The sequence below is a fragment of the Passer montanus genome, unplaced genomic scaffold (assembly GCF_014805655.1).
Source record: "Passer montanus isolate IOZ18808 unplaced genomic scaffold, ASM1480565v1 scaffold44, whole genome shotgun sequence".
Taxonomy (NCBI): Eukaryota; Metazoa; Chordata; class Aves; order Passeriformes; family Passeridae; genus Passer; species Passer montanus.
In genome coordinates this window covers 5,892,842-5,917,509 of record NW_024369262.1, presented here as the reverse complement: position 1 = coordinate 5,917,509, position 24,668 = coordinate 5,892,842, and the positions used below count along the sequence as shown (strand labels likewise).

General features: G+C 50.0%; 1 protein-coding gene across 13 annotated transcripts in view; it reads left to right on the top strand.

Moving 5' to 3' along the window:
* ACACA (acetyl-CoA carboxylase alpha) overlaps positions 1 to 24,668 on the top strand; it is a 104,621-nt gene that overhangs the window by 38,036 nt on the left and 41,917 nt on the right. For 10 of the 13 annotated variants that reach the window (XM_039720827.1, XM_039720828.1, XM_039720822.1 and 7 more), the window contains 14 exons: positions 43 to 156; positions 745 to 834; positions 1,244 to 1,362; positions 8,539 to 8,562; positions 10,718 to 10,861; positions 11,358 to 11,454; positions 12,653 to 12,760; positions 15,051 to 15,107; positions 15,413 to 15,457; positions 18,070 to 18,111; positions 18,446 to 18,661; positions 19,126 to 19,281; positions 21,492 to 21,695; positions 24,086 to 24,241. In XM_039720827.1, coding sequence (XP_039576761.1) covers positions 43 to 156; positions 745 to 834; positions 1,244 to 1,362; positions 8,539 to 8,562; positions 10,718 to 10,861; positions 11,358 to 11,454; positions 12,653 to 12,760; positions 15,051 to 15,107; positions 15,413 to 15,457; positions 18,070 to 18,111; positions 18,446 to 18,661; positions 19,126 to 19,281; positions 21,492 to 21,695; positions 24,086 to 24,241 — 1,572 coding nt within the window. The remainder of the gene's footprint in view (positions 1 to 42; positions 157 to 744; positions 835 to 1,243; positions 1,363 to 8,538; positions 8,563 to 10,717; positions 10,862 to 11,357; positions 11,455 to 12,652; positions 12,761 to 15,050; positions 15,108 to 15,412; positions 15,458 to 18,069; positions 18,112 to 18,445; positions 18,662 to 19,125; positions 19,282 to 21,491; positions 21,696 to 24,085; positions 24,242 to 24,668) is intronic. The other 3 variants (XM_039720824.1, XM_039720825.1, XM_039720826.1) reach the window with 3 other exon arrangements.

The window sequence follows — 24,668 nt, the reverse complement described above, 5'->3', positions numbered from 1 at the left end:
CCTGCCTGGCTCCTTTCTTTGACACTGCCTGTGTTTCCCCAGGTTCTCATTGCTTCCCACCTGCCCTCCTACGAGCTGCGCCACAACCAGGTGGAGTCCATCTTCCTGTCAGCCATCGACATGTACGGCCACCAGTTCTGCATTGAGAACCTGCAGGTACCCACCAGCCCCTCTCCTTGGCTCCTTCTCACTCACCTTCCCATCCTTGTGGCTTTCAGCTGTGTTGGTCTGGTGTCCAGCTTTGCCCTGATTTTTGGTTTTGTCCCTGTGCCAATGTGGGGGTGGCCTCGTGCCAGTTCTGCACCTTCCTCCCAGGGGAGAGCAGAGCAGAGGGGCTGGTTCCTCCTCTGGGCACCAGCACGAGGAGATGGAGTGGAGCTGTGCCAGGGGAAGTTCAGATTGGGCATTAGGAAAAGGTTCTTCCCCAGAACAGAGGGTGCTGGGCACTGCCCAGGCTCCCCAGGGAATGGGCACAGCCCCAGGCTGCCAGAGTTCTGGCACCTGGATGAGTTCCTCCCATGTGGTTTTAGTTTTAGTCCTGTGAGGAGCAGGGAGTTGGACTCAGTGATCCCTTCCAACTTCAGGTTTCTGTGGCTTAATGTCAAAAAGTCATAGTCCTTGATGAGCAACAGGAAAAGCTTAGAAATCAGAACTAGCCAGGCTTGATTTGGGGTTTTTCCTTTTCTGCCTGATCCTGGTTGCAAGACACTCTTTTAAACCTCTGCTTAATGTGATCTCTCCTAGAAACTCATTTTGTCTGAGACATCCATCTTTGATGTGCTGCCCAACTTCTTCTACCACAGTAACCAGGTGGTAAGAATGGCAGCTTTGGAGGTGAGTTTATTCCCATTGAAAAAAATTAGTATTTTAAATTTTTCCGTGGATTTGGTTTGTTTTGAGCACTGTCTGCAATCGTTTTGAGCAACCCTGCAAGATCCAAGAGAGCTGTAGGTTGTGTGGGATTGGGCATGCTTGGAATCTGGTATTTAACAGCATTAACATTGATAATTGAGTGAAATTTCAAATTCAAGTTATGTGAAGATTGTGGTGGTTGAAGGCAGAAAGTGAAGCTGCTGTCAGAGCACAACCCCGATGGTTCTGACCTTCCTCAAAGAATAAATTCTGGTTGAATTAGAGTTTATCCAGCTGCTCCTTTGCAGGGATCTGCTTGTCTTTAACACTGGGGAGGTGTGGGGTGCTGGCTGCCCTGAGGCAGGGCAGCTGACGGGCCCTGTGTCCCCAGGTGTACGTGAGGAGAGCCTACATTGCCTACGAGCTCAACAGCGTCCAGCACCGCCAGCTGAAGGACAACACCTGCGTGGTGGAGTTCCAGTTCATGCTGCCCACCTCCCACCCCAACAGGTCAGAGTGCCTCTGCAGGGCAGCTTTGGGAGGGGCTCATCCTGCCCTGGCAAGGGGAACTGGCACTGGGCTGCTGGGTTCATTTCTGTGTGGTAGTTTTCATGTATTTTCTGCTTTTTAGCTTCAGCTTGGGTTGGAAATGATCTCCAGAATGTCAGTTCTGGCTGAATCCTGAGCCTTCCAAGAGATGCAATTCCAGACAGAATAATCAATTAATCAGAATTTTAATAGAAAGCAGTCAAACAGTCTCTGTGCCCTCCTGCCAGCCCCTTCTGACTGCTTGTGTGGCTCTGCTCCTTCCTGCCTTGGCTGCATGGGGTGACATCTTTTGTAACACAGTATTTTTTGATGGAGCAGACCAAAATGAGAGTTTTACACAAAATTCTGGGGTTGGCACGGTTTGATTTTCAGTTTTGCATTCCTTGTGACTACCACCAAAAGCATCAACTCTTGCTGCCTCCTCCTGGAGAGGACAGTGGCATCTCGAGCTCATTTCAAAAAAGAAAACCTGATTATCAGAACTTGAATCAGAGTGGAGGGACCTTACAGCTCATCTCCTCCCGAGGGGAGCAGGCACTGGAGCAGGTTGGTGCCTTCCCCAGGAGGGTGTGGAGCTGTGTCTGGGCTGGTCCCTGCTGGCTCTGAGGTCGCAGTGAGTCCCCGCAGCCACCGGGTGCCACTGTTGGTCCGTGCCGGGCCCTCGCTGCCTCCTTTGTTCCCGACCATCTCTGCCCTGCTCTGGGTTTTGGTGGGGTCCGGTCTCGCTTGGCTGGGAATCCATCAGGACCTTTCATGAGATGGTTTTCAGGATCTGCTTTGCTGGAAATGAATGGCTGTCCCCAGCCAGCCCCAAACCACTCCTGCTGCAAATGGGACATGTGTCTGGGCTCATCTGGTCCCTCATTTCTAGAATATTTGTACATAATTGCATGCTATTTTTAGTGCCCCTTTACCATGCTCTCTCTCCCCTTCTTCTTCCTCCATTTCTTCTCTGCTGGCCTCGGTTGCTTTTGCTGCTCAGGGAGTTTTGGCCTGCCAGAGCTCTGCTCTGGGCACAGGCTGAATCAGACAAGGTCAGCTGGGAGAGGAGAGATGTTCCCTGCTCCAGGAGCAGCTCTTTGGCCTGAAATCTCCTCTGCCCTTAGCTGAGGTGGCTGGGACAGTGTCCTGAGCTCAGCTCTGTCCTCAGGCTGCTGCCCCGTGTTCCTCCTGCAGGGGAAAGCAGGCTCAGGGGCAGGTTCAGCTCCCTGGAGGTGTCTCCAGCTGCCAGAGATGATTTTGGCTCCTGGGCAGCTTCTTGCTCTCCTCTGGGGTGGCTGGAGGTGCCCAGGGGCTGATGTTGGCACAGGGTTTAAGGAGCTCTGAAGCCACAACTGGCGTTAAACCCAGCACATGGAAATCTCCAAACTCTGGCATTGTCCTGCTTAAGTCTTCTTGTTGTTCTTGACCATGGTCTGTGCTCCTCATGTGCTTTTCTGTACCTTATGTAGCACAAATTCTTAGGCTGAAAAGCTAAAAATGCATTCCAAGGGCAAAGCCCAAAACCAAAATATCCCAGAATGTCCCTGGAGGCTCTGCAGGGCTGGGGCCCAGGAGCAGGTGCCAGGAGCCCTTAGGAGAGCATTTCCTTGGGGAGCTGCTGTTACATGATGCCACACATTTTTCACCACTGCCTCAGATATTTTTAAACCTCGATCCCTTTATGTCAGTTGTCTGTGAACCTTTGAGAGCCCAAGTTTTACTGAGGCAAACATTCATGCTGAGAAAACAGCAAACTGATAACGGTTTAAATTCTAATTAGGTTTTGAAATTTGTATTTAAATTCTTCGTTATTGGTATTTAACCCTGCTATGCCTTTACTTAATTGTGGCAGAAGCAATCCCAGTCACTCCCTCTGAGCTGCCTGATCACAGCTCAGACTTTGTGCTTTTGGCCATGGAAGGATTGCCATCAGCTGCCCACAGGGAAGCAGAGAGGACACAAAAGCTGTTAAATCTGCTGACAAAGTCACAGAAGTGCAGCCTCCTCCTGGTGGGTTTTGTGGGCAGGAACTGTTTGGGGAATTATTTGTTTAAATTAACAGCAAACATCCTCATGCAAGAATCCCCACTGAACAGCAAGGGAAAGTCATAGGGAGAAAAATAGCTTTTAATGGGAGCCACAGAGGGCTTGATGGGTCCATCAGCCTCCCTGTGCCCAGGGCAGGGCAGGTGAGGAGTGCAGTGTCACCAGCAGCATCCCTGTGCAGGGCAGGTGAGGAGTGCAGTGTCACCATCAGCATCCCTGTGCCCTGTGCAGGGCAGGTGAGGAGTGCAGTGTCACCATCAGCCTCCCTGTGCCCAGGGCAGGGCAGGTGAGGAGTGCAGTGTCACCATCAGCATCCCTGTGCCCAGGGCAGGGCAGGTGAGGAGTGCAGTGTCACCATCAGCATCCCTGTGCCCAGGGCAGGGCAGGTGAGGAGTGCAGTGTCACCATCAGCATCCCTGTGCAGGGCAGGGCAGGTGAGGAGTGCAGTGTCACCATCAGCATCCCTGTGCAGGGCAGGTGAGGAGTGCAGTGTCACCATCAGCATCCCTGTGCCCTGTGCAGGGCACATGAGGAGTCACAGTGCAGTGTCACCATCTGGCAGCAAAGGGGCTGTGGGGGCCCTCTCCATGCAGAAATCCAATCTGGAGGGGGATCCAGGGGATGTGTGGGGTGCCCATGGGCACAGGGTGCCCTCCTTGCCTGGGATGAGCCCTGCAGGCTCCTGGGCACAGGGTGGCAGAGGGAAGGAGCCCTGCTGGGGCTGTGCTGTGCTGGGTGTGCTGTGCCAGCCCTGCTGCTGTGGGCAGAGGGGCAGAACTGGCTGCTCAGAGCTTCAGCTGCCTTTGTGAGCACGGCAGCCCAGGTGACAGAGCCTGAAAGGCCTTTCTGAGGTGCTGATGGAACAGGCCTTGCCTAATCTCAGCTTCAAATCTGCTGCTCAAAGAAACATTGTGTGTCGAGGAGAGGGAATTATAGTGCTTTTTCAACAAAAGTGTTCCTTTCTAATCCCCTCTCCTCTCCTGCTTCCCAGCAGCCTTTCTTGTGGCTGAAGCTGTAAGGTTTAAATTAAACTGGGACATTGTCTGCTGCAGCCAGCTCCTGGAGCCTGCTGCTGCCCTGCTCCTCCCAGAGCATCCCCTTCCCTGCAGCTCCCAGCCAGGCTGCTCAGCTGCTTCCTTCACCCCCCTTCCCCTGGAACAGATGTGCTGGAGCATCAGGAGGGAAGAGCTCAGAGATAAATTGCTCCCACCAAACAGATCCCTGCTTTTCTCAGAGCTGGATGTGTCCCCTGGGTCAGATGCTGGGGCAGGAGACTTAGAGCTGCTGGATATATCCTGATTTTGGGCAGTGGATTTTGGGATAGCCCAGGGCTCTGCCTTCTGCTTTGTGAGCCCCAGAGGAAACTGAAATACAGCCCAGCCTGGTTTTGGTCCCTGCTGCCTCAGCCCTGCCTCCCCAGCCCCTCTGAGCCCCATGGAGCACCCAGAGCACCACAACTGGCCTGGGGTGTCCTGAGGGATTTGGGTCAGGATGCAGCACTGGAAGGAGGAAGGAGGGAAGGTTTAGCTCTGCAGATCAAGTGTGGATAATGAGCCTGCTGGCTTTGAGGCCAGTGTGACCCTGGGGCTCCACAAAGGAGGTGCCAGCAGCACAGCCTGGCTGCCCCTGGAGCCAGAAATGCACCCTCCACAGCAGGGCTGCAGAGGTGGAATTCCTTCCTGGGGCTGCAGCCTGTTTTCCATGCTGCTTCCAAGGCTGGGAGTCAAGCCTGGGCAGGAGTGGCTCTGCCTTTCATCATCATCATCACACCACAGAATGGCCTGGGGTGGAAGGACCTTAAAGCTCATCTCATTCCACCCTGCAGTGGACAGGGAACTTCCACCAGGCCAGGTTGCTCAGAGCCCCAGCCAGGGGTGTTTCCATCAGTGCAGATGTCTCAGCTGTCCCGTGCTTGGTTTGGCCTGGAATCTCCCTGGCATCTCCTCCCTCTGTGCTTGTGGATGTTTGTCCATGCCCCTCTTGGACTCTGCTGTTGCTGATTTCAAGGCCTGGTCTGTCCTTTGCTGTCTCCTGATGTTTTCTCATCTGTGGGGGATTTTGGTTGTTCCTTTTTGTCAGCCTCTTCCTTAGCTTACAGGTAGAAACCATTTGTTAGGCTGAAAGCCAGCTTAAATATTCCTGGTCCCAAACAGGGCTTTTTTAAGAACCCCACACTCACATTTACAGCACTGTGCAGAGCTTTTTTCCTGCTGTCATTTTACAATGATCTTACTCATAAAATGTGAATTTCTGACACAGTGACAGCATTTTCTGTGGAACAGCCTCTGGCATCAATGTCTGGATGCCAGGAGTGACCCAGCCTTGCTGCTGTGGGCTCTGCCCCTACCTGGAGCCCCAAGGGGAGCACACAGGGGGTGTCAGGCAGCCTGAGGTCCCCTCCTGGTTGTGAGGGTGCTTTGTAGGGGAGGGAGGAGGGGAGGATGATTCCAGGACACCTGTAAATCCCTGCAGCCCCGTGCTGAGGTTTGATGTTAATTAGGCAGCAGGAGCAGTAATGTGCTGCTGTTCCCTTGGCTTGCCTGCCTCAGAAAGGGCAAAATCTTCCAGCAGAGCAAAGAAGGGGCTGGGGAAGGGGCAGCAAACTGAATGGAACGAGGATAATTTTATGCAAATTGGACTTCTGTAGCAGATTCAGCTCGGCTGAATCACAGAGGGAGCAGAAGAATAAGGGAAGAAAGAGGGAGAGGAAAAACCCAATCAAAATGTGTGGTTTGAGGCATGTTTCACTGCCTTCTGGTTAGATTCTTCTGCAGAAATGAGGAAACATAAGAGGAATGGCGCTGGTCAGAGCCAGTGGAATTGCTCTTTCTCCTGTGGCACTGCTGTTAATAACTACAAGTGGGGTATTGAGGCAGCCTGTGCTGATTCTGCTTTGCTGCCTCATTTCCAGAGCTTTGCCCTGTGCTGGCACCCTCCCACAGCTGAGCTCTGCATGGCCCTGGCCTGGGGAGAGTCCTGTTCCTCACAGAAAAAGGGAGAGAAAAGGAGGAGGGGGCACGGGGAGCTGAGTTCAGCACCCAGGGGTGCAGGGGCTGGAGATCAGCCCCAGGGCAAGAACATCTCCAGCCCATCCTGGGAGCTGAGGAGGGGTCAGAGGAGGGCTGGGGCTGCTCTGGAGGTCAGGCTGTGAGCCTGGCCCTGGTGCTGCTGGGGCTCTGACGTGGCCCTGGCACAGAACCAGGGCATGGTTTGGGCTGGAAAGGACCTTGAGGATCTTTTATTCCACCTTCCACTGTCCCAGGCTGCTCCAAGCCCATCCAACCTGGACAATTCCAGGGATCCAGGGGCAGCCACAGCTTCTCTGGGCACCTGTGCCAGGGCCTCACCTCCCTCACAAGGGGGAATTTCTCCCTGGCATCCCTTTGAACCTGCTCTCTCTCAGTTTCAGTCCACTCCTCCTTGTCTTGTTTCCCTCCTTGCCACTCCTGAGCTCTCCAGCTCCGTGTGGAGTGGCAGGAGAAGCTCCCAGAGCACAGCACCAGGGTGCCCTTCTTGAGGCTGAACTGAACATTTGTTCTGCTGTTTTTTTGTCCCTCTCTTTCCTGAAAGCCTTCCAGGGACGGCTACAGGAGGGTTCCTGCTGGGGGTAGGAACTGCCAGTCCTCTCCAGACTATTTTTTCCAACTGAAGTAGATCACATGCAGCTTTCCCACTCTTTGCCAAGCTCAAAAAATAGTCCCAACCCCCTGAGGGCTGGAGGCCCATTCTGTCCTGACCACAGGCTCTGCAGCACAGAGCCATCCCCCCAAAAATGAAATACCTGTGCTACTTATAACAGATATGTTTTTAGGTATTTTTCCCCATATGGTTTAAGGAGACTGTGGGAATTTTTTGTGTCTCAGTAATGCCCCCAGCACATCACCTTGCAGTGAAGGTGACTCTGCTGTGACCAAACCAGTCTGGGACAGAGCAGGGCAGGCAGGGCAGTGGCCATGGGGGGCACTGGTCACCAAGCACTGGACTTTGTGCTCAGCTGTTTGGGTCTTGTCCATGGGCTAGAGTGTCACAGAAGTTTGTGGTTTGATCTCCTGAAGGGAAGGGGGTGAATATCCACTCACATGTTCCTCAAAGCTCTCCTTTCCATCTTTAATTATTGCTAATCCCTTTGCACAAGCCCCCTGTGTGCAGGGGGTTTTTAAAAATTTAATCTGTGCTGCTTTGCATGTCAGATCCCAGCCATTTTTCCATCTTGCATGGAGCACTCTCCTGGCTGTTCCTGCTGCTGGTGTGAAAATGTGCCCCTCACTCTGCCTGGTGTGCATCCCTGAGCCCTGGGCTGCACACCAACACGGAGAGCTGGGCTGCTCTTACAAAAGAACTGGGAAAGTTTTCCTCAAGTTAGCCCTCAGGTTGTTCTTTTAGCCCTCAGGTTGTTATTTTTTATCCTTCAGGTTGTTCTTTTTATCCTTCAGGTTGTTCTTTTTATCCCTCAGGTTGCTCCTTTTAGCCCTCAGGTTGCTCTGTTTAGCCTTGAGGTTGTTCTTTTTAGCCCTGAGGTTCTTTTTAGCCTACAGATTCTTCTTTTTAGCCTTGAGGTTGTTCTTTTTAGCCCTCAGGTTGTTCTTTTTATCCCTCAGGTTGTTCTTTTCAGTCCTGAGTGCTGAAATGCCAGGTGTTGCCTGGGCTGTGTGTGCTTTGTCCCTGCATTGTGGGAGCCTGTGCGTGGGCTGCTGCTCAGCCTGCACGTTTGGCACTGAGCATTTGGCTTCTTTTCCTCAACCTGTTGCAATTTTCCTGTGTGAGAGATGGTCATTTATTTTTTTCTTCTTGCATCTCTTGCTGCTCTGCCAGGGAGTGCAGGCTCTTGCTCTGCACTTGCAAAGGGCTTGGAGGGGGAGATGGAAGGTGCCCAGCACCGTGGGGCCCTGCCTGGTGTTTTCCTGGTATATTGAATTATTTGCATGCTCCTGCATGGCCTGGCTGTGCCCCTGCTGGGCAGGGTGGTGGCAGGCAGCTCTCCTGGCAGCTGGCAAATGTGGGACAGTCACTTGTGAAGGTGTTGCTGGTGGTGTGCAGCAGTTTGATGATGGTTCTTTATGATGGCTGTCACTAACCAGTCTGTGACTAACTGTGCTTGTTTGATTTCAGAGGGAACATCCCCACGCTAAACAGGTACAGTACTCATCACCTTCTCAAATTTCAAAACCACACTAGAAAGAAGGAGCCTAATCCTGAATGTTTTAACATGTTTTGTTGTAGCGCCCTTCTCTTTACTTGGAAAACTCAACCATAACTTCTTTTACCTCCCCTTTTCCTCTCCCTTTGTCTAAAACATGTTTTCAGCTTTTCTTAAAAAAAAAATATTTGCATGCAGCAGGAATTAAATTTGCTCAGCTCATCTGCAGTGTGTGACACAGCAGAGTGCTGTCCTAGGGGCTTTTTTGGCACCGGATTCCCAGGTTTGAATCCCAGAGGATTGACCCTCTGGCAGTGACCCCAGGCAGCTCCTCCCAGCCCAGCCTGGTGCTACCCTGGTTTTTGTGCATAGCTTAGAATCTGTCAGGGCTGTTTCACCTCCCTCACACCACAGATGAATCTACATCTCAAACAGCTGACAGCATGTTTTGTCGTGGTTTGGACACTAATTTTTCCTCCTGTGTCTCAGTTGAAAAGTATTTCTTGTTTTAAATAATACATGAAAAATGTCTGCTGTCTTTTTGTTCAGTTCCTGTTCTGTGGTAGTTTTTGTATTAGTTGTAAGAATGTACACCAAGGCATGTCCTGAAAAATTCCCCTCTTTCAAAATGTGAATACCTATTATTTATTACTGCTTACAAGCCTATTTAGGGAAAAATAGTAAAAATGGGCTTGGAAGTCTCACGGCTCTTAATCAGAGATAAATTGCAGAAACAGAGAGTGACTTTAGGCATGGAGAGCTATTAATCACCCTGATGATACTTTGGACTCGTTAGCACTGTACTCAGGGCTGGATCACAGTGGGTTTGGTGTGGGGAAAGGAGGAGATCCCAGCACAGCTGGGCAGGAGGGCTCAGCCAGCTCCTGCTTCCCCACAGCTGAGCAGCCCTTGCACTTCACAGCTCTGAGGCTCCAGCTCTGCTGGGGAATCCATTCCCTGACTTTTTCCCCCCATCTCCTCCAATTTTGGCAGTAAAATTAATGTGTCCCCAAGCCCAAGGAGAGTGAGTGTGGTCCCTGGGCCAGCTTGGCTCTCTTCAGAAGTGTCACCACCTTGCAGGCAGCTCTTGAAGGAAGCCTGAGTTAAGATGAGTCTGTAGTACAGCTCAGAAATTGGTGATAATTATTGCAGAGAAGGCAGACCCCAGCTGTGTCACCACAGAAAAGTCCAATCTAATTGTGTGCTTTTTCCTCACTGTGGGAGAAGCTTCCTCTGCCAGTCCTGACCATGGCATTGTGTCCTTAAAAAAACCATAAAAATCACAGAATAAGGTTAGAAAAGACCTTGAAGACCATGGAGTCCAACCTGTGACTGATCCCCACCTTGTCACCCAGCCCAGAGCACTGAGTGCCACATCCAGCTGTTACCTGAACAGAAAGGGCAGGAATGAGACTGTGAGACTCAGTAAAGAACTTCGGAGAAGTCACTGTACCATGCTGCATTTGAGGAGTGAAAATTATAGTAGGATCAGAAAAATCATGGAATCAATAACTTAATACAGCATTTGTAAAAATGTACTGAATCCTTCAAGTGTCAGATCTTAGAATTGTTGCTGCTTGAATCATGTTCCACTTGTAAAGCAAAACGGAGTCCAACCTGTGACTGATCCCCACCTTGTCACCCAGCCCAGAGCACTGAGTGCCACATCCAGCTGTTACCTGAACAGAAAGGGCAGGAATGGGAGTGTGAGACTCAGTGAAGAACTTTGGAGAAGTCACTGTACCATGCTGCATTTGAGGAGTGAAAATTATAGTAGGATCAGAAAAATCATGGAATCAATAACTTAATACAGCATTTGTAAAAATGTACTGAATCCTTCAAGTGTCAGAGCTTAGAATTGTTGCTGCTTGAATCACGTTCCACGTGTAAAGCAAAACATAAAGACAGGAGGAAAAATAAGCTCAGCTTTGCATAGCCAGAATTCTCCTGCCATCTCCAGAAATGCCTGTTTTAAGGGGTTATGGCATCATTTGCTGGCTCTGGGTGTTGCTGTCACTGACACAACACCCAGGTGGGTGGCACCAGAGGCACGGCAGGGGCTGTGCACAGGCTGGGCAACCCAAACCTGCTCCCAGCGCTGTCCCCCTGCCCTGCCCCTGCTGACTGTGCTCTTGCTGCCTTGCTGTTTAGGATGTCCTTCTCCTCCAACCTCAATCACTACGGGATGGCCCACGTGGCCAGTGTCAGTGACGTGCTGCTGGACAACTCCTTCACGCCGCCGTGCCAGCGCATGGGCGGCATGGTGTCCTTCCGCACCTTCGAGGACTTCGTCAGGTGTGTGCCAGCCTGGGCCCTGCTCCTGTGGCCACCTGCCCCTGGGCCCTGACAGAGCTGGGGGGAGGCTTTGCCAGGTCTGCAGTCGGGTTTGGGGTGGTGCTGAGGGTGTTTCCCTGCTTGGATCCCTGCGTGTGGCTCCGTGCAGTCTCAGGGTGCTGGAGGAGCGGTGTGCGGACAGAGGGGTCAGCATCCCGGGTTCTGCTGGTTGGGATTGTGCTGATGTCTCCTAATGCTCTGTGGATGTATGGGGGGATAGTTCTTTGTGGTTCCAAGCTTTTGGGACAGGCAACCCCCCAGCAGAGCCCTCAGCCTGCACCCAGGAGGTCTCAGACCAATGCTGGACAGTGCAGACCCTGGCTTGAGGAATTACCTCCTGATCTTTGAGCCCAGCAAGGGAAGGAGCCCTGTCCTGCCAGGGCTGGAGGGTCAGTGCTGGGTGCTCGTGTGCTGGCAGTGGTGTGCTGCTGACTGCTCCTCCCCTGCTGTGTTGCAGGATCTTTGATGAAGTCATGGGATGCTTCTGCGACTCTCCCCCGCAGAGCCCGACGTTCCCCGAGGCTGGCCACGCTTCCCTCTATGATGAAGACAAGGTAGGGCTTGTTTGTTTTTTTTTCTGGAAGGTTCTCTGAGGCTGGATGCTCCTCCCTAGCTGAGTGCTGGGAGCAGGAGCTGGGAGCTTTGTGTATTTATGGCTGTGATTTGCTTGCTTGTTCCACAGCAGGTGACTCGGCGTGGGCGGCCGCTTCCAGCTCTGTTCTAAAGCTGTGGCTCAGCTCTTGCTCTCCATGTAAATTTAGTTTATGGCTTTTAGCATCAGCAGAATTCCTGGATCCACAGCCCCATAACAGAGTTTAAATCCACCATTAAGTCTCCAGACCCTCTCTTTGCAGCAGGATGTTGAACTGCACCTTCAGCTGTCTTTGTCCTGTGTCTGACTTGCTGTGTTTCCTGTCTTGCACCCTTCCCAGTCCCCTTAAATCCTGACTATTCCCTCTCTTCTACCTCTTGGAACTGTTTTTGGGAGGAAAAGCTGAGTGGAGCTGCTCAGTTTCTGCAGAGATGTGGAGAACAGGTGCAGAGGAAGCAGGTGGTCCCTAATCCATAGGGACAGAAGTCCAGTTTCCCTTAGAGACACAGGTAGCTGCTCCACAAGAGTGGGAAGCTCTCTGGAATGTAGCCTGTGTCCAGAACAGGGCTTTATTTTCCACTGCTCCATTGATCCTGATGTGTGGAAGCACTGGAGCCTTTTCCAGAATATTACTGTCAGCCTCAATGTCCTCAGATCCCTCTCTCTACATCCCCCTCACCTCACCAAGGTAATTTCCTGTCCAGTCTCACTTTTCCCCAGTTAATCACAGGCTCCTGGAGGCTGAATTTGTAATTCCTTGGAGCTCAGATGGAATTGATGTTTCCACATTATTTCATGTTGTTGTAGATATGGAAACTCACATTGTTTTGCCCCTACATGTTGATTAATTTAATTACTTGCCTTGATGCCAAAGTCCTCTAGTGTCCTTGTGCTGCATCTGGTAAAGAGAGGCCCTGGCCCTGTGTCATCCTCAGACTTGAATTCTCCCAAGGAGGCTCCTGTGTGATGTTTGTGGACATTGACTTCTGTGAAATTACAGATTTATGAGGCTGTTTGGTCAAGGATTTCCCTCAGAACTTTCCCTGGTGCTGCTCGAGGTCCTTTCCCCCAGAGCATCCCTAAAGCTGGATGTAGGGAGCCTGTTCTGAGGTGCTGAGTGTTAATTACTGAGCCATGGGGAATGCTCCCTGTCCTTGCAGAGTGCCCGGGAGGAGCCCATCCACATCCTCAACGTGGCCATCAAAACCGACGGCGACGTGGACGACGACGGCCTGGCTGCCATGTTCAGGGAGTTCACCCAGAGCAAGGTGAGCTCCCTGCACCCTCTGCCTCTCTGGGCATCTGCAGGACAGCTTGGGGACAGCTGTCTCTGTGTGCCCTGGCTTTGGGGTGGTTGGGTTGGGTTTCAAAGCAAGCACACTGCAGCTGTATCCTTAATTTAATTAATCCCCTCTGAAGCCTTCCCATGTCTTTGACTGGGTGTAGCTGCACCTTCCTGAAGGCACCAGGTCATTGTTTCTCCTTCTAATCTGTCAGGTCAGGACTTCTTCCCTTTAATTTTTGATGGGATGAAAGACTTGGAAGGTTTTAAACACATCAAGTCAGTCTTCAGTAACTGTCTCCACACACTCTGAAAAATGTGTTCTGTGCCTTTCCCTGGTGATAAAGCTGTTCTGTGAGCAACAGAACCATGTAAAATGACATTGAAATGTCCTGTATTTGTGTATCACCATAGTCTTAATGCAATTAAAGTTTACTGCCTTTGTTAGTGTGCTGGAGCATCCACCTTATACGACATTCCTGGCATAAGGAGGAATTATTTAATTATTTGGCACATTCTGTTGTTCCTTTCTTAGTGCAGGATGCACTTTAGAGTCCCAATGCCAGTGCTGGGTCAGCTGTGGGACAGCCTGGGTTGGGAGCAGCCTCCTTGTGTCCACGCTGAGCTCTGCCTGCACCTCCTTTTCTGTGGTGTGAAGAGCTCCACTGGTTTGTGGGGCTGAGAATCCCACCAGGAGCTGGGATTCCTGCACTGCTCTGGTTTGGGGAGCACTGGAACAGCACCTCCAGCTTCTCAGGGGGGATGTGGGAACATGCCCTGCAGAAATCAGGGGTTCCAAAATGGGGCTGCCTTCAGCAGCCTCCTGTCTCTTTAAACAAGGAAAACAATCAAATCTAAGAATTAAAACTAGTTCTGCTTTTCATCTGCTTGATCATGCTCCAGGCGTTTTATGGGAGGGGATAACAGGAAAGAAATAAAATATAAAAAAAAAAAAATCCAAAACCACATTAAACTATCAAATAGGTTGATCCAAATTGTCCAAATAATCTTCCAGTCCCAGCATGTTGTGTGTGGTTTTTTTAATAGAAATTAGGATCATATACTTGTAAATGACTTGTGGAGGAGATTGAGGCAGTCAGTGGAAATGGAGTTTCTCCAGGTGCTGATGGCTAATCGCTCTGTAATAGCTGTGGCCTTGCTGGGAGACCCACATTATTACCATGTAATCAGAATCCTGTTGCTCTGCTGTTATTGTCTGCCACTTGTGGAATTTTAAAAGCAATAACAATTTTTGCTTTTTAAATCATGGCATTATTAAAGTTATTTTCTTCCTCTTGCCATGAATACAGTCACTGCTGCTCATTTTCAAAGGGCTTAACCTTAGTAAAACATCACAGTCTGTGCAGAGAGGGGCTGCTCTGCTCCTGCTTGAGCTGAGCTCTTGTTCCTTCTTGTGTTCCTTGCTTTTAAATTGGAAGAGGGAGGAGGCAGGAGAAAAGTTTGAAAAAGAGGAGAATTACAAGATCTTAGCACTTCAAAGGGTCAGTGCTGTGGGAAATACTGATGGCAGCTCTCTGAGAGGGGAGTGTGAGGGAGAGGCAACCAGCATGGATATTCTGTGATCTGTTTGAAAAACATCACTGACATCTGACCTGTGGCACCTTTGCAGTGTGGAATCCTGGAATCTCAGGATGGTTTGGGTTGGAAGGGACCTCAAGGCCCTGCCTGACATCCCATCTAACCCTTGTCCCTCTAATTCTTGTCATGTTCCTCTCTGCCCACACTAAAAATCCCTCTCCCTTCTTTTTAATGCCCTTAAAGGACTAGGAGGTCACAGTGAGCCCCCCAAAGCCTTCCCCAGGCTGAGATTCTGGATGTGGACTGGGTTATCCATGAGCTCACTGTGCCAAAGGCACATCTCCCATGGGTCAGCTCCTTTAAAAGCCATTTCCCATCATTTCCATGACCTTACCCCCCTGCACCGTGCTCCCTTCAGAAAGCAATGCTGGCAAATGACCAAGGATTTTTCCTGCAGGATTTGGGGGGACTCTCCTGCATTCCTGCCTGGCCAGGCTCAGCCTGAGCTCGCTGTCGTGTGATTTAGTTATTCACCTGCTGAGGGGGAAGGGATTTGGGTGTTTTTGCTGCTAAAGGAGCAGCAGGTGGGAAATCCTCGCTCCAGGGAGGCTGAGGGGGAGCAGGGACTCGGGGGTAGAAGGATCTGCAGAGCTTTTTCACTTCACAGAGGGTTCCAGCCTGCTTTAATTTGTTTTTTTCTGCAGTCCAGTCACCTGTTTCCACCCTTGTTTTTGCAGAAATCAGTCCTGATTGAGCATGGCATTCGGAGGCTGACTTTCCTTGTAGCACAAAAGGTATTTCCATCTCTCTCCTGATGCTCAGACCTCCTTGGTTTCTAGCTCATTACACCATTGGCATCTGATATGTTTTCCCCCCAAATTAAATGCTGTATTTACTGTATTTAGTTCTCTCGTCACTGTTTTTGTCCTTTAAAACTTGAGATGGTTTTCATGAATTCGCTTAAGAAAATTAATTTACAATTGTAAGCAATCTTGACACCTCTTGTATTCTTGAATTAATTAATTTTTGATTTTAATCCTAATTGCTAGCTGTCTTCTGCTTTTTTTTTCTTCCTATGTGTGTATGTTTCGTTTGTAAGGACTTCAGGAAACAGGTCAACTATGAGGTGGATCAGAGATTCCATGTAAGTAAAAAGGGCCTGGAACATGGTGCCATTCCTGCTGTGAGGCCAGGAGACACCCAGGGGGCTCTGGGCTTCTCGTTTGGATCCCAGGCAGGCATTTAATGCCCACACTCTGTCAAAGTGAGGAGCTGAAGTATTTATTTGAAAATCTGACTGCAAACCCAGGCTGGGCCCGTGGCATTCAGAGGGGCCACAGGGGCTCTGAGTGTCCCATGTCACCTGGCTGAGCTCAGGAAGCCACCCTGATAAAGATTTCCTTGTGCTTCAGTGTTTCCTTGTGTTTCCTTTTTGTTCTGAAGTGCAATTATCAGTGAAACCTTTGTATTTCTTCTGTAGTGTGGTGATTTCTTTTGGCTTCTTACTGATTTTAAAATGACTTCAGTCACTGAAGGGTCTTGTTAAATTTTGCAGTGATGGGAGTGCTTGATGCTCTTACTGCTGAGAATTACTTCTTTCCCCAGGGCCTGGGCATCAGTGAGGTCTGGTTTTGGTGGCAATGTAAGGCATAAACCAGTTTTTTATCTCTTGGGTATCTACTTTTCAATTCTGGAAGTTGTCAGGAGCCTTTGAAGTGCAAGAAATTCACCCTGTGCTCAACACAGCTGGTCTAGGAAGGTTTATGAAGGGAAAACTGGTTTACAAATCAGCAGAAATAGTGTTTGAGCTGTCACCACGTGGGGATTGTTGCTCACTGTACAGGTACAGAGGTGTCAGTCAGCAGCTTAGGAAACTGGATTTTGTGGAGAGTCTTTTGGGACATTTAGCAAGAAAATCTAGACTTTAGGCTTGAAAAGGGAAGTTTTGGAGAACAGAATGGGTGTTGAAGAATGAGAGTTGCTGGGTAAGTGCTGTGGGACGTGTCAGAGGTCAGGAAGGAGGCACAGGACAGAAGGAACCATCCCTGTGGCTGCAGAGTTTGTGGAGCACCTCTGGGAGCTGCTCTGTCACCCTCTGTCACTGTCTGCTGTCCCAGCCCCTCATTACTGGACCAACTATTAACTTAGCCAGGGCCTGGGCTCGGGTTTGTTTTTGTTTTAATTACAGTCTATATAATTAGTTCCCAGCATGTTGAGGTAATAGAGAGTTGCTCCAGCAAGCTTCCAATTTCCTCATCTCATTAGGTTTTTAACGTGATTATTAGTATAATAATCAACTCTGATGATTTCTGGTGCAGCTTTTCGCATTCTGCAGTTTGCAGGGTGTCTTGATTGGCTAATTTAGGCAAATTATTTTGATTGTCTTGATGATGGTTGGTTGATTAGAACACAGCAGGGGTATAATTCTTCTGCCTAGGAAATGGAGCACTCTTTTGGATTTTGGTAGCAGGGCACTGAGGATTTTTGTGTGTGTGCACATCTAATTATGATATTTGCCCACCACACCAGTGAGGTGCCCTGGAAGCAATTCCATTAGTGGTGGAATGAGCCTGGAGATGTGGGAGAAGCTGGCAGCGTGCAGAGGAGGACAGGTAGGAGGGACTGGGAGAAGGGAGGAAACATGGAAGAGGCTTTTTCTTAGATGAGGCTCACAGATAATGGATATACTGAGTGAGCCTGAATTTTTAGGCAGCATTTCCTTGTTTTGGAAGAGTTCCCAGGCAAACACAAGTTGTTTTGCTCAACTGAGAGGCATCAGGTGAGGTTTGGGGCTGTTTTACCTAGGAGGGGAGGAAGATGACTGACTAGAATAGTCCTTTTAGCCTTCAAATCTGTGTTGCTCAGTGGTGGCTCGTGCAGTGTCACTGGTTGTCACACTCCCTCCAGCTGGGGTTGTTCATCTCTCCTGGATAATGGAATGGGAGGCAGAAATTCAGTGACTCCAGGTCAGATTCCCTGTTTTTTGCTTAGTGAGCCAGTTCTGGTGAGTTGTGTGTGTCCCTTCAGGTCACCTTGGGCACAGGCAGCAGTGTTGTCACTGCCCAAAGCCCTGCCCAGGGAAAGTGGAATTCCAGAGGAGAGGGTGGGTCTGCCTGGGTGGAACTGGAGGGACAGGATGCTGCCTAGGCCTCCTCTCTTCATCTAAGACTTGTACAATATTTCCAGAAATTCTCAAGGCTCTGCCAGGGTTTTATCTATGCAACAGAAAACCAGAGAAACTGAGGGGTGGGTGGGGGATTTTTGTCATGTTTTTGCTGCTCCATACAGGAGAATAAAATTATTTGATTGCAACTCCCAGTTTTCCTTGGGAAGAGAGTATTTCTGGCAGTAATGGTATGGAGAGAGCTGTAGAGTAAGATCATTGTTCTGTGTACATCTGCATCCACAACAGTGTTTATATCACTCCAGACATTTCCACTGGAATTATAATCATTACAGATCTAGAAAAAGTTTCCTTCTACTGTCTAGACACTTCTTTGTTTTCTGTTAATAACTGACAATAATTATCTAAAACCAATCAAGCAGCCTCTTCTGCATTAGTGAGGGCAGGCTTAAGCTGCCTCTGCTGTCTTGAAGGTGACTTGATTTTCCACCCCCTTTGTGATGTTGAGAAAGTAACTGGAAACAGCTTGTGTCACCTCTTGTGCTGTGGTGCTGCCCCAGGAGTGGCCTGAGAGCCCTCTGGGGACAGTGCTGGCTTTGGGAGCACTAACACTTGTTTTCATTTTCAAACAGAGGGAGTTCCCAAAGTTCTTCACCTTCCGTGCCCGGGATAAGGTGAGTTGGATATTTTTCATACTTTTCTCCAAGTGTTGGCTTTATCTTTTCATGCAGTGACTCACTACTCAGAATCAGGACAAAACTTCTTGATTTCTGTGGAAAAGAGTGTTTTTTGAGGGGGGTGAGCTTGAGAACTTGCTGTTCTGCAATTTGTATTATTCAACCATTTCACAGCTCCCAGCGCTGCGTGAGATAGAAACGTCTGGGTTGGATTTGCTGGAATTTTTAGGATCTGAATTAAATCTGAAATTCATGAGGGGCACTGTGGAGTTCCTCCCCTGAGTGTTTCCCCTTTCCCATGCCCTCTTTCCCCCCTCTCCTGGCCCTGCAGTTCGAGGAGGACCGGATCTACCGGCACCTGGAGCCCGCCCTGGCCTTCCAGCTGGAGCTGAACCGCATGAGGAACTTCGACCTCACGGCCATCCCCTGTGCCAACCACAAAATGCACCTCTACCTGGGGGCTGCCAAGGTGGAGGTGGGCACAGAGGTCACAGACTACAGGTTCTTCGTCAGGGCCATCATAAGGCACTCGGACCTGGTGACCAAGGTGGGTTTGTCCCTGTCCAGGGTGGTGAGGGAAAGCTGGGGTCATCCTAGGGAGCTGCAGGACCCAAAACTGACCATTCCCTGCATGGAGGGCTGGGGGTTGTGGCCTCTCCTTGCTGGTGCTGCTCTCAGAACCATCCTTTTGAAGTCCTGGTGTTCCTGTGCTCCCGGGAGAGTTTTCAGTTTCCCAAGATGAGTGTCATAAATCCTTAGATGTTGATCCCAGTCTTAGATCCCAGCAGTGGCTTGCCCTGTATGGTTTCCTATTTACTCTGAGCTGAAGCAGGGCACAAAGGAGCCAGGTGTGGGATCCAGGCACTGGCTCTGTGCTGGGGATGGACCTGCTCCAGGGCTGCACGTGGGCTCTGTCCTCTCCATCACACCCTCCTGCAGTTTTCCAAACCTTGCATTCCGGGGCAGTGATTTGTGAGCCAAAACTCACGGGTTTGTTGGCATTTCTGGCAGGAAGCCTCCTTTGAGTACCTGCAGAACGAGGGCGAGCGTTTGCTGCTGGAGGCCATGGATGAGCTGGAGGTGGCCTTCAACAACACCAACGTGCGCACGGACTGCAACCACATCTTCCTCAACTTCGTGCCCACCGTCATCATGGACCCCTCCAAGGTGGGAGCTCCTGCCCAGCTCGGGGCCGCTTGTCTCTCCAGGGCTTCACTTGTCAGAGCTAAAAGGCTTTTTGTTCATAGACTCACAGAAGGATGGCATGGTTTGGGGTGGAATGGACCTTAAAGCTCATCCTGTTCCAGCCCTGACACCTTCCACTGTCCCAGTTTGCTCCAAGCCCCATCCAGCCTGGCCTTGGACACTTCCAGAGAAGGGCAGCCTTTGCCAGGGCCTCCCCACCCTTGTAGTCAGGAATTTCTTCCCAATATCCCACCCAACCTTGCCCTCTGGCACTTTAAAACCGTTTTATTGTGCAGCTCAGCTCCTCTGTGTAAACTGAGGGACAATTCTTAGAAATATGTTTCATGTTTGAAACTAAATCTGTTTTTTCATTGTGTGTTTGAGGTAAACAGTTTTAATAAGGAAGCAGATATTCTGTTTGTTACAAAAGTTCAGATTCCATCCAAATAAAGCATGAGATAAATTAGGAGCTTAAAAAGAATCTGTAAATTCAGCTACAAAAGTGCCTCATTTTCAGTCTCTGCTACAAAACCACAGAGATGAATGCATTAAATAAATGAACATTGAGCTTTGTAGATGCACAAATGAAAGTGTTCAGGCATAAAGGATATTTGTGGCTAGCAGAATCACCACAAAGCAAGTCCCAAGCCCAGGCTGAACTTAGCTGGAAATCAGCATTCAGTTCATGGGTACCCAAAGATGAGAGCTGACCTTTCCTGAGGAGAACAGCCGAAAGTTATAAAGATGAATTGGGTATCAAAAGAACTCTCTCTTGCTTGCTGACTTTTAAATCATGATTAAAAATTGGTGGCTTAAATCCCTTTTGAATGAACCTTTCCTGGTGTGTCCAGAGCTGTTGGTTCCCAGGAAGTTCAGAAGAGGCTGGGATATTCATCCCTGGAAGTTGGGCTGCCCTCAGATCCAAACCATGATTTTCCTTGAGCTGCTGTGCAAAAGAGACTTTTTTTGGGAAAAATGTTTAACCCAGCCTATAAATTGCCTTTTCTTAATATGCGCTTTGCCCACAGAGGTATTTTATAAAGTTTAATAGAAGAGCAGGAGGCCCAGCTCCAAGTGGTAATTGCTTTGTTGATTTAAAGCTCCGTGCAGGCGGTGAAATGTGATTATTGTGCATACAAGGGCTACAAAACTGCTTGCCAAGGATTTGGCTTCCCTGGATTCTGTGGTTCCCAGGTGTGAGCAGGGCTGTGCAGGGGAGGCAGGGGGTCCCTGGGCTGGGGTGGGGTGTGCTGGTTGGGCTTCATGATCACCAAGGTCTTTTCCAACTTAACGATTCTGTGGCTGTGAGGAAACAGGGATGAGAATCCAGCACTGTCCCACTGCATCAGTCCCCAGGTGCAGTTCCTGCCTGCCTCGAGGCTCAGGATGAGGAGGGACAGGTCACCAAGGTGCTGTGACTGCACTGGGCTGTGCTGATGTGTGGTGCTTCTTCAGCACCTTGGAGCAGTGGGATGGGGGGGATGCAGAGCAGTGATGGGAGGGATCCAGGAACAATCCCACAATGGTTTGGGTTGGAAGGGACTTTAGGGCCCGTCTCACTGCACCCCTGGGACAGGCAGGGCCACCTCCCAGAGCCCAGGTAGCCCAGAGCCCTGCTGAGGAAGGTTTTCCCCTGTGCAGATCAAGGAGTTGGTGTGCTCCACAGTGATGCGCTATGGGATCCACCTCCAGGAGCAATCCCAGAATGGTTTAGGTTGGAAGGGACCTTAGAGCCCATCTCAGTGCAGCCCTGGCACGGGCAGGGCCAGCTCCCAGAGCCCAGGTAGCCTGGTGCCTGCTGAGGAAGGTTTTCCCCCTGTGTGCAGATCGAGGAGTCGGTGCGCTCCATGGTGATGCGCTACGGCAGCCGCCTCTGGAACAATCCCACAATGGTTTGGGTTGGAAGGGATTTAGGGCCCATCTCAGTGCACTCCTGGCAGAGGCAGGGCCACCTCCGAGAGCCCCGGTAGCCCAGAGCCCTGCTGAGGAAGGTTTTCCCCCGGGTGCAGATCGAGGAGTCGGTGCGCTCCATGGTGATGCGCTACGGCAGCCGCCTCTAGAACAATCCCACAATGGTTTGGGTTGGAAGGGATTTAGGGCCCATCTCAGTGCCCTCCTGGCAGAGGCAGGGCCACCTCCGAGAGCCCCGGTAGCCCAGAGCCCTGCTGAGGAAGGTTTTCCCCCGGGTGCAGATCGAGGAGTCGGTGCGCTCCATGGTGATGCGCTACGGCAGCCGCCTCTGGAAGCTGCGCGTGCTGCAGGCCGAGCTGAAGATCAACATCCGCCTGACGCCCACGGGCAAGGCCATCCCCATCCGCCTCTTCCTCACCAACGAGTCGGGCTACTACCTGGACATCAGCCTCTACAAGGAGGTGACAGACTCCAGAACGGGCCAGGTACGTCCCTGGGGACGCGGGGCCGGCTGGGGCCGTCGGGAAGGGGACGTGTTCCACCTGTGGAGCTCCTCTGGGGTTGTGGTGTTTCCAGGACATCACAGAATGGTTTGGGTTGGGAGGCACCTCAGAGCCCATCCCATTCCACCTGGGAATGTGGGAATGGATGTTGGAATCCTGGGTGCTGGGAGTTTTAAACTTTCTGTGCTGAGGGGCACAGAAGGCAGTGCAGTGGTGAAGTGGCACATCCTCACATGGACACCTTCCACCAGACCAGGTTGCTTCAAGCCCCGTAACACATTTTAATTTAACACAAAACTGCCATTCAGCTTAGCCAAAGGAAGGAGAATGTAAAGATAAACATGCAGCAGCAGATGTGAAAATGTGAGCAGTTAAATCAGTCGGGTTTTCTGGTTGGTTTGTACATGCCCTCAGTCATTTGGGCAGCTGCTTTCCCAAACGGTTCTCCTCAGAGTGCTCAAAAAATACTAGAAGAGGAATCACTGCTGATGCTCATCCTGTAGGTTCTAATAAAATATATTATTAATTTTACATTTTTCTGAGTAGATGGAAGAAATTCCATGAACGTGTCCTTTAAATTCTAAAGATATAAGGATGACCTGGGTAGGAAGATGTAAAATTATGGAAGGTGATTTTATATCATTTTTCTGAAGTGTAGCGGGCCCTTTGTAATGGTTGTGGCTGTTGTGGTATTTCTGTTTTCCATGGTGTGGGAACAGTGTGGTTAACTGAAATACCTACATATGCTAAAATCCATGGAGCATGGGATGCATGGAAAATATTTAAATAGAGAAATGTTTACATCTCCCTCTGTAATCATCTCTCTGCCAGGCAGGAGAAGCAGCAGAATAAATCACTTGGGCAGTGTGAATGTGGAACACAAAGTGCTGAGTCACCTTTCTCCCCCTTTTTCATTTAATTTTTCCAGCGAGCTGCTGGCCGTGGAGTCCATGCAGCTCTGAGATCCCAGAGCAGATAGTGTCAGAGTGTTTTACCTCATTCCTGCCTTTGAGGGGAGATGAGGAAAGAAAAGAACATTTTAATAATCTCCAGCAGCTCAGCTTAACCCTTGAGTTGGGTCAGTCACTTGTGAAGGTCACAAGTGAACTCTGAACTGATGAGCTTTGTTATTTAAAGCTTGGGGAATGGGCTCGTGTGGGTGTGTGAGGCTTTAGCAACTTTTCCAGTATGAAATTTGATTGGTTTTCCACAAAATTAAACCACATTTTAGTAAAAAAATGTACTGATATTTTTAGGAAGCTTCCCCCTCATGATGGAGGTTTATAGGGCGAGTTCAGATCTGAGGATTTTTCCTGTGTTTTCAGAGGGTTCTTTTAAACTTAGAGAAATCTTAAAAAAAAAAAGATCAGATATTACTGATGTGCTGGGTACTTTCATGACTTCTGAAGAATGGGAAGATGGCTTCATGGTGAGAGAATGACCCTGATCTCTTGTTTCCCAGTAGTGATAAGTGGTGATGCTCAGCACAGACTTCTCCAGTTCCCTTCAGAGCTGCTGTGGAGCTTTCCAGAGATTTAAGGAGAATTTCCAAGTGCAGATCCTGACAGATCCCAAGACAGGCATTGCCACAAACACTCATTACCCTGAACAAATGCTTCTCCTATTAAAGAAGCTGCCTCCCAAATCAATGTTTGTGCAGTCTGAAGAGAGCATAAACTGCTGGTTTTATCTAAAAATAAAAATAGGCTTTACTGAATTTTGTGTAATTCTTTAATGAATTCCTCTTCAATTAGCAAAATTCTGTTAAACACATCCTAATGGTGTCCCTCCTGCCAGGTGTGTTCCTGTTAAGCAGCATTTGGGCCGTTTAAGGCGTTTTTATCCCATTTTTATCTCCTCCTCTTTCTCCACTGAAAAGCTTCCCTTCCAAGCCCTGCCTGCCCAGAATATATAGTGCTGTGAAGCACGGCAGTTGATAATTCATGTTGCTGCTCTGGGAAAATCTTTTAAACTTACAATATCAAAACTTCAAGCCCGGTGACATATACAAGTCTTGACCCGGCTGGCGGATCCTGCCCCATAAATAACAGAGCTCTGCTGGCTGCTCCCAGCATCCATGGGCACACACAGGGGGTCAGGGGAGCTGCTGGGGACTGGGAGCTCCTCTCAGGCCCCAGTCTGTGCTGGGGATGTGGCTCTGTGGGCTCTGGGCTCCTCTGGGATGGGGCAGTGAGTCTGGGATGCAGTGACAGTCCTGCGGTGTCCCCAAAGGGCAGCAGTGGGTGATGGGGCCTGGCTGTGCCAGCATGAGCAGCCTTGCAGAGGGCAGGACAAGCAGGCTGGAGTAGCCTGGGGCTTTTTGGTAAGGGCTGGAGCAGCTGAGTGTACAGAAGCCGTGGTTTGTCCTGCAGATCATGTTCCAGGCCTATGGAGACAAGCAGGGACCACTCCACGGGATGCTGATCAACACTCCCTACGTGACCAAAGACCTGCTGCAGTCCAAGAGGTTCCAGGCACAGACTCTGGGGACGTCCTATGTCTATGACATTCCTGAGATGTTCAGGCAGGTGAGTATTCTCTGGTCTCTCCTTGTTGCTCTTCTCTTTGCTGTCCTGATTGTCAGGGGAGCCAGAGGCCTGGAGTGGCTGCCAGGGGTCCCCAGGGAGTATCAGCTATGGATTGAATGTACCTTGAATGAAATTAGGATAAACTGCTGCTGGAGTTAGAGGGTGAAGCATAAACCATCTCCCCTCTCTTCTTGCTGTTTTTTTGTTTTCCCACCTTGCCATCTGCCCTTCCTAGGTGGTGTTTCTGACTTGCTGGTTCTATCCCAAACCACCTCATTCAGTTTTCACTTTGGGGGAAACTGTTGCATGATTCAAATCCCAGAGCAGGTGATATCCCTGGAATACTGTCAGTCATGCTGGCAGGAGGGATATTTCAGGGTGTCCTGAGCTGGGGATAACCCCAAATTCTGCTGGGAATACCACACTG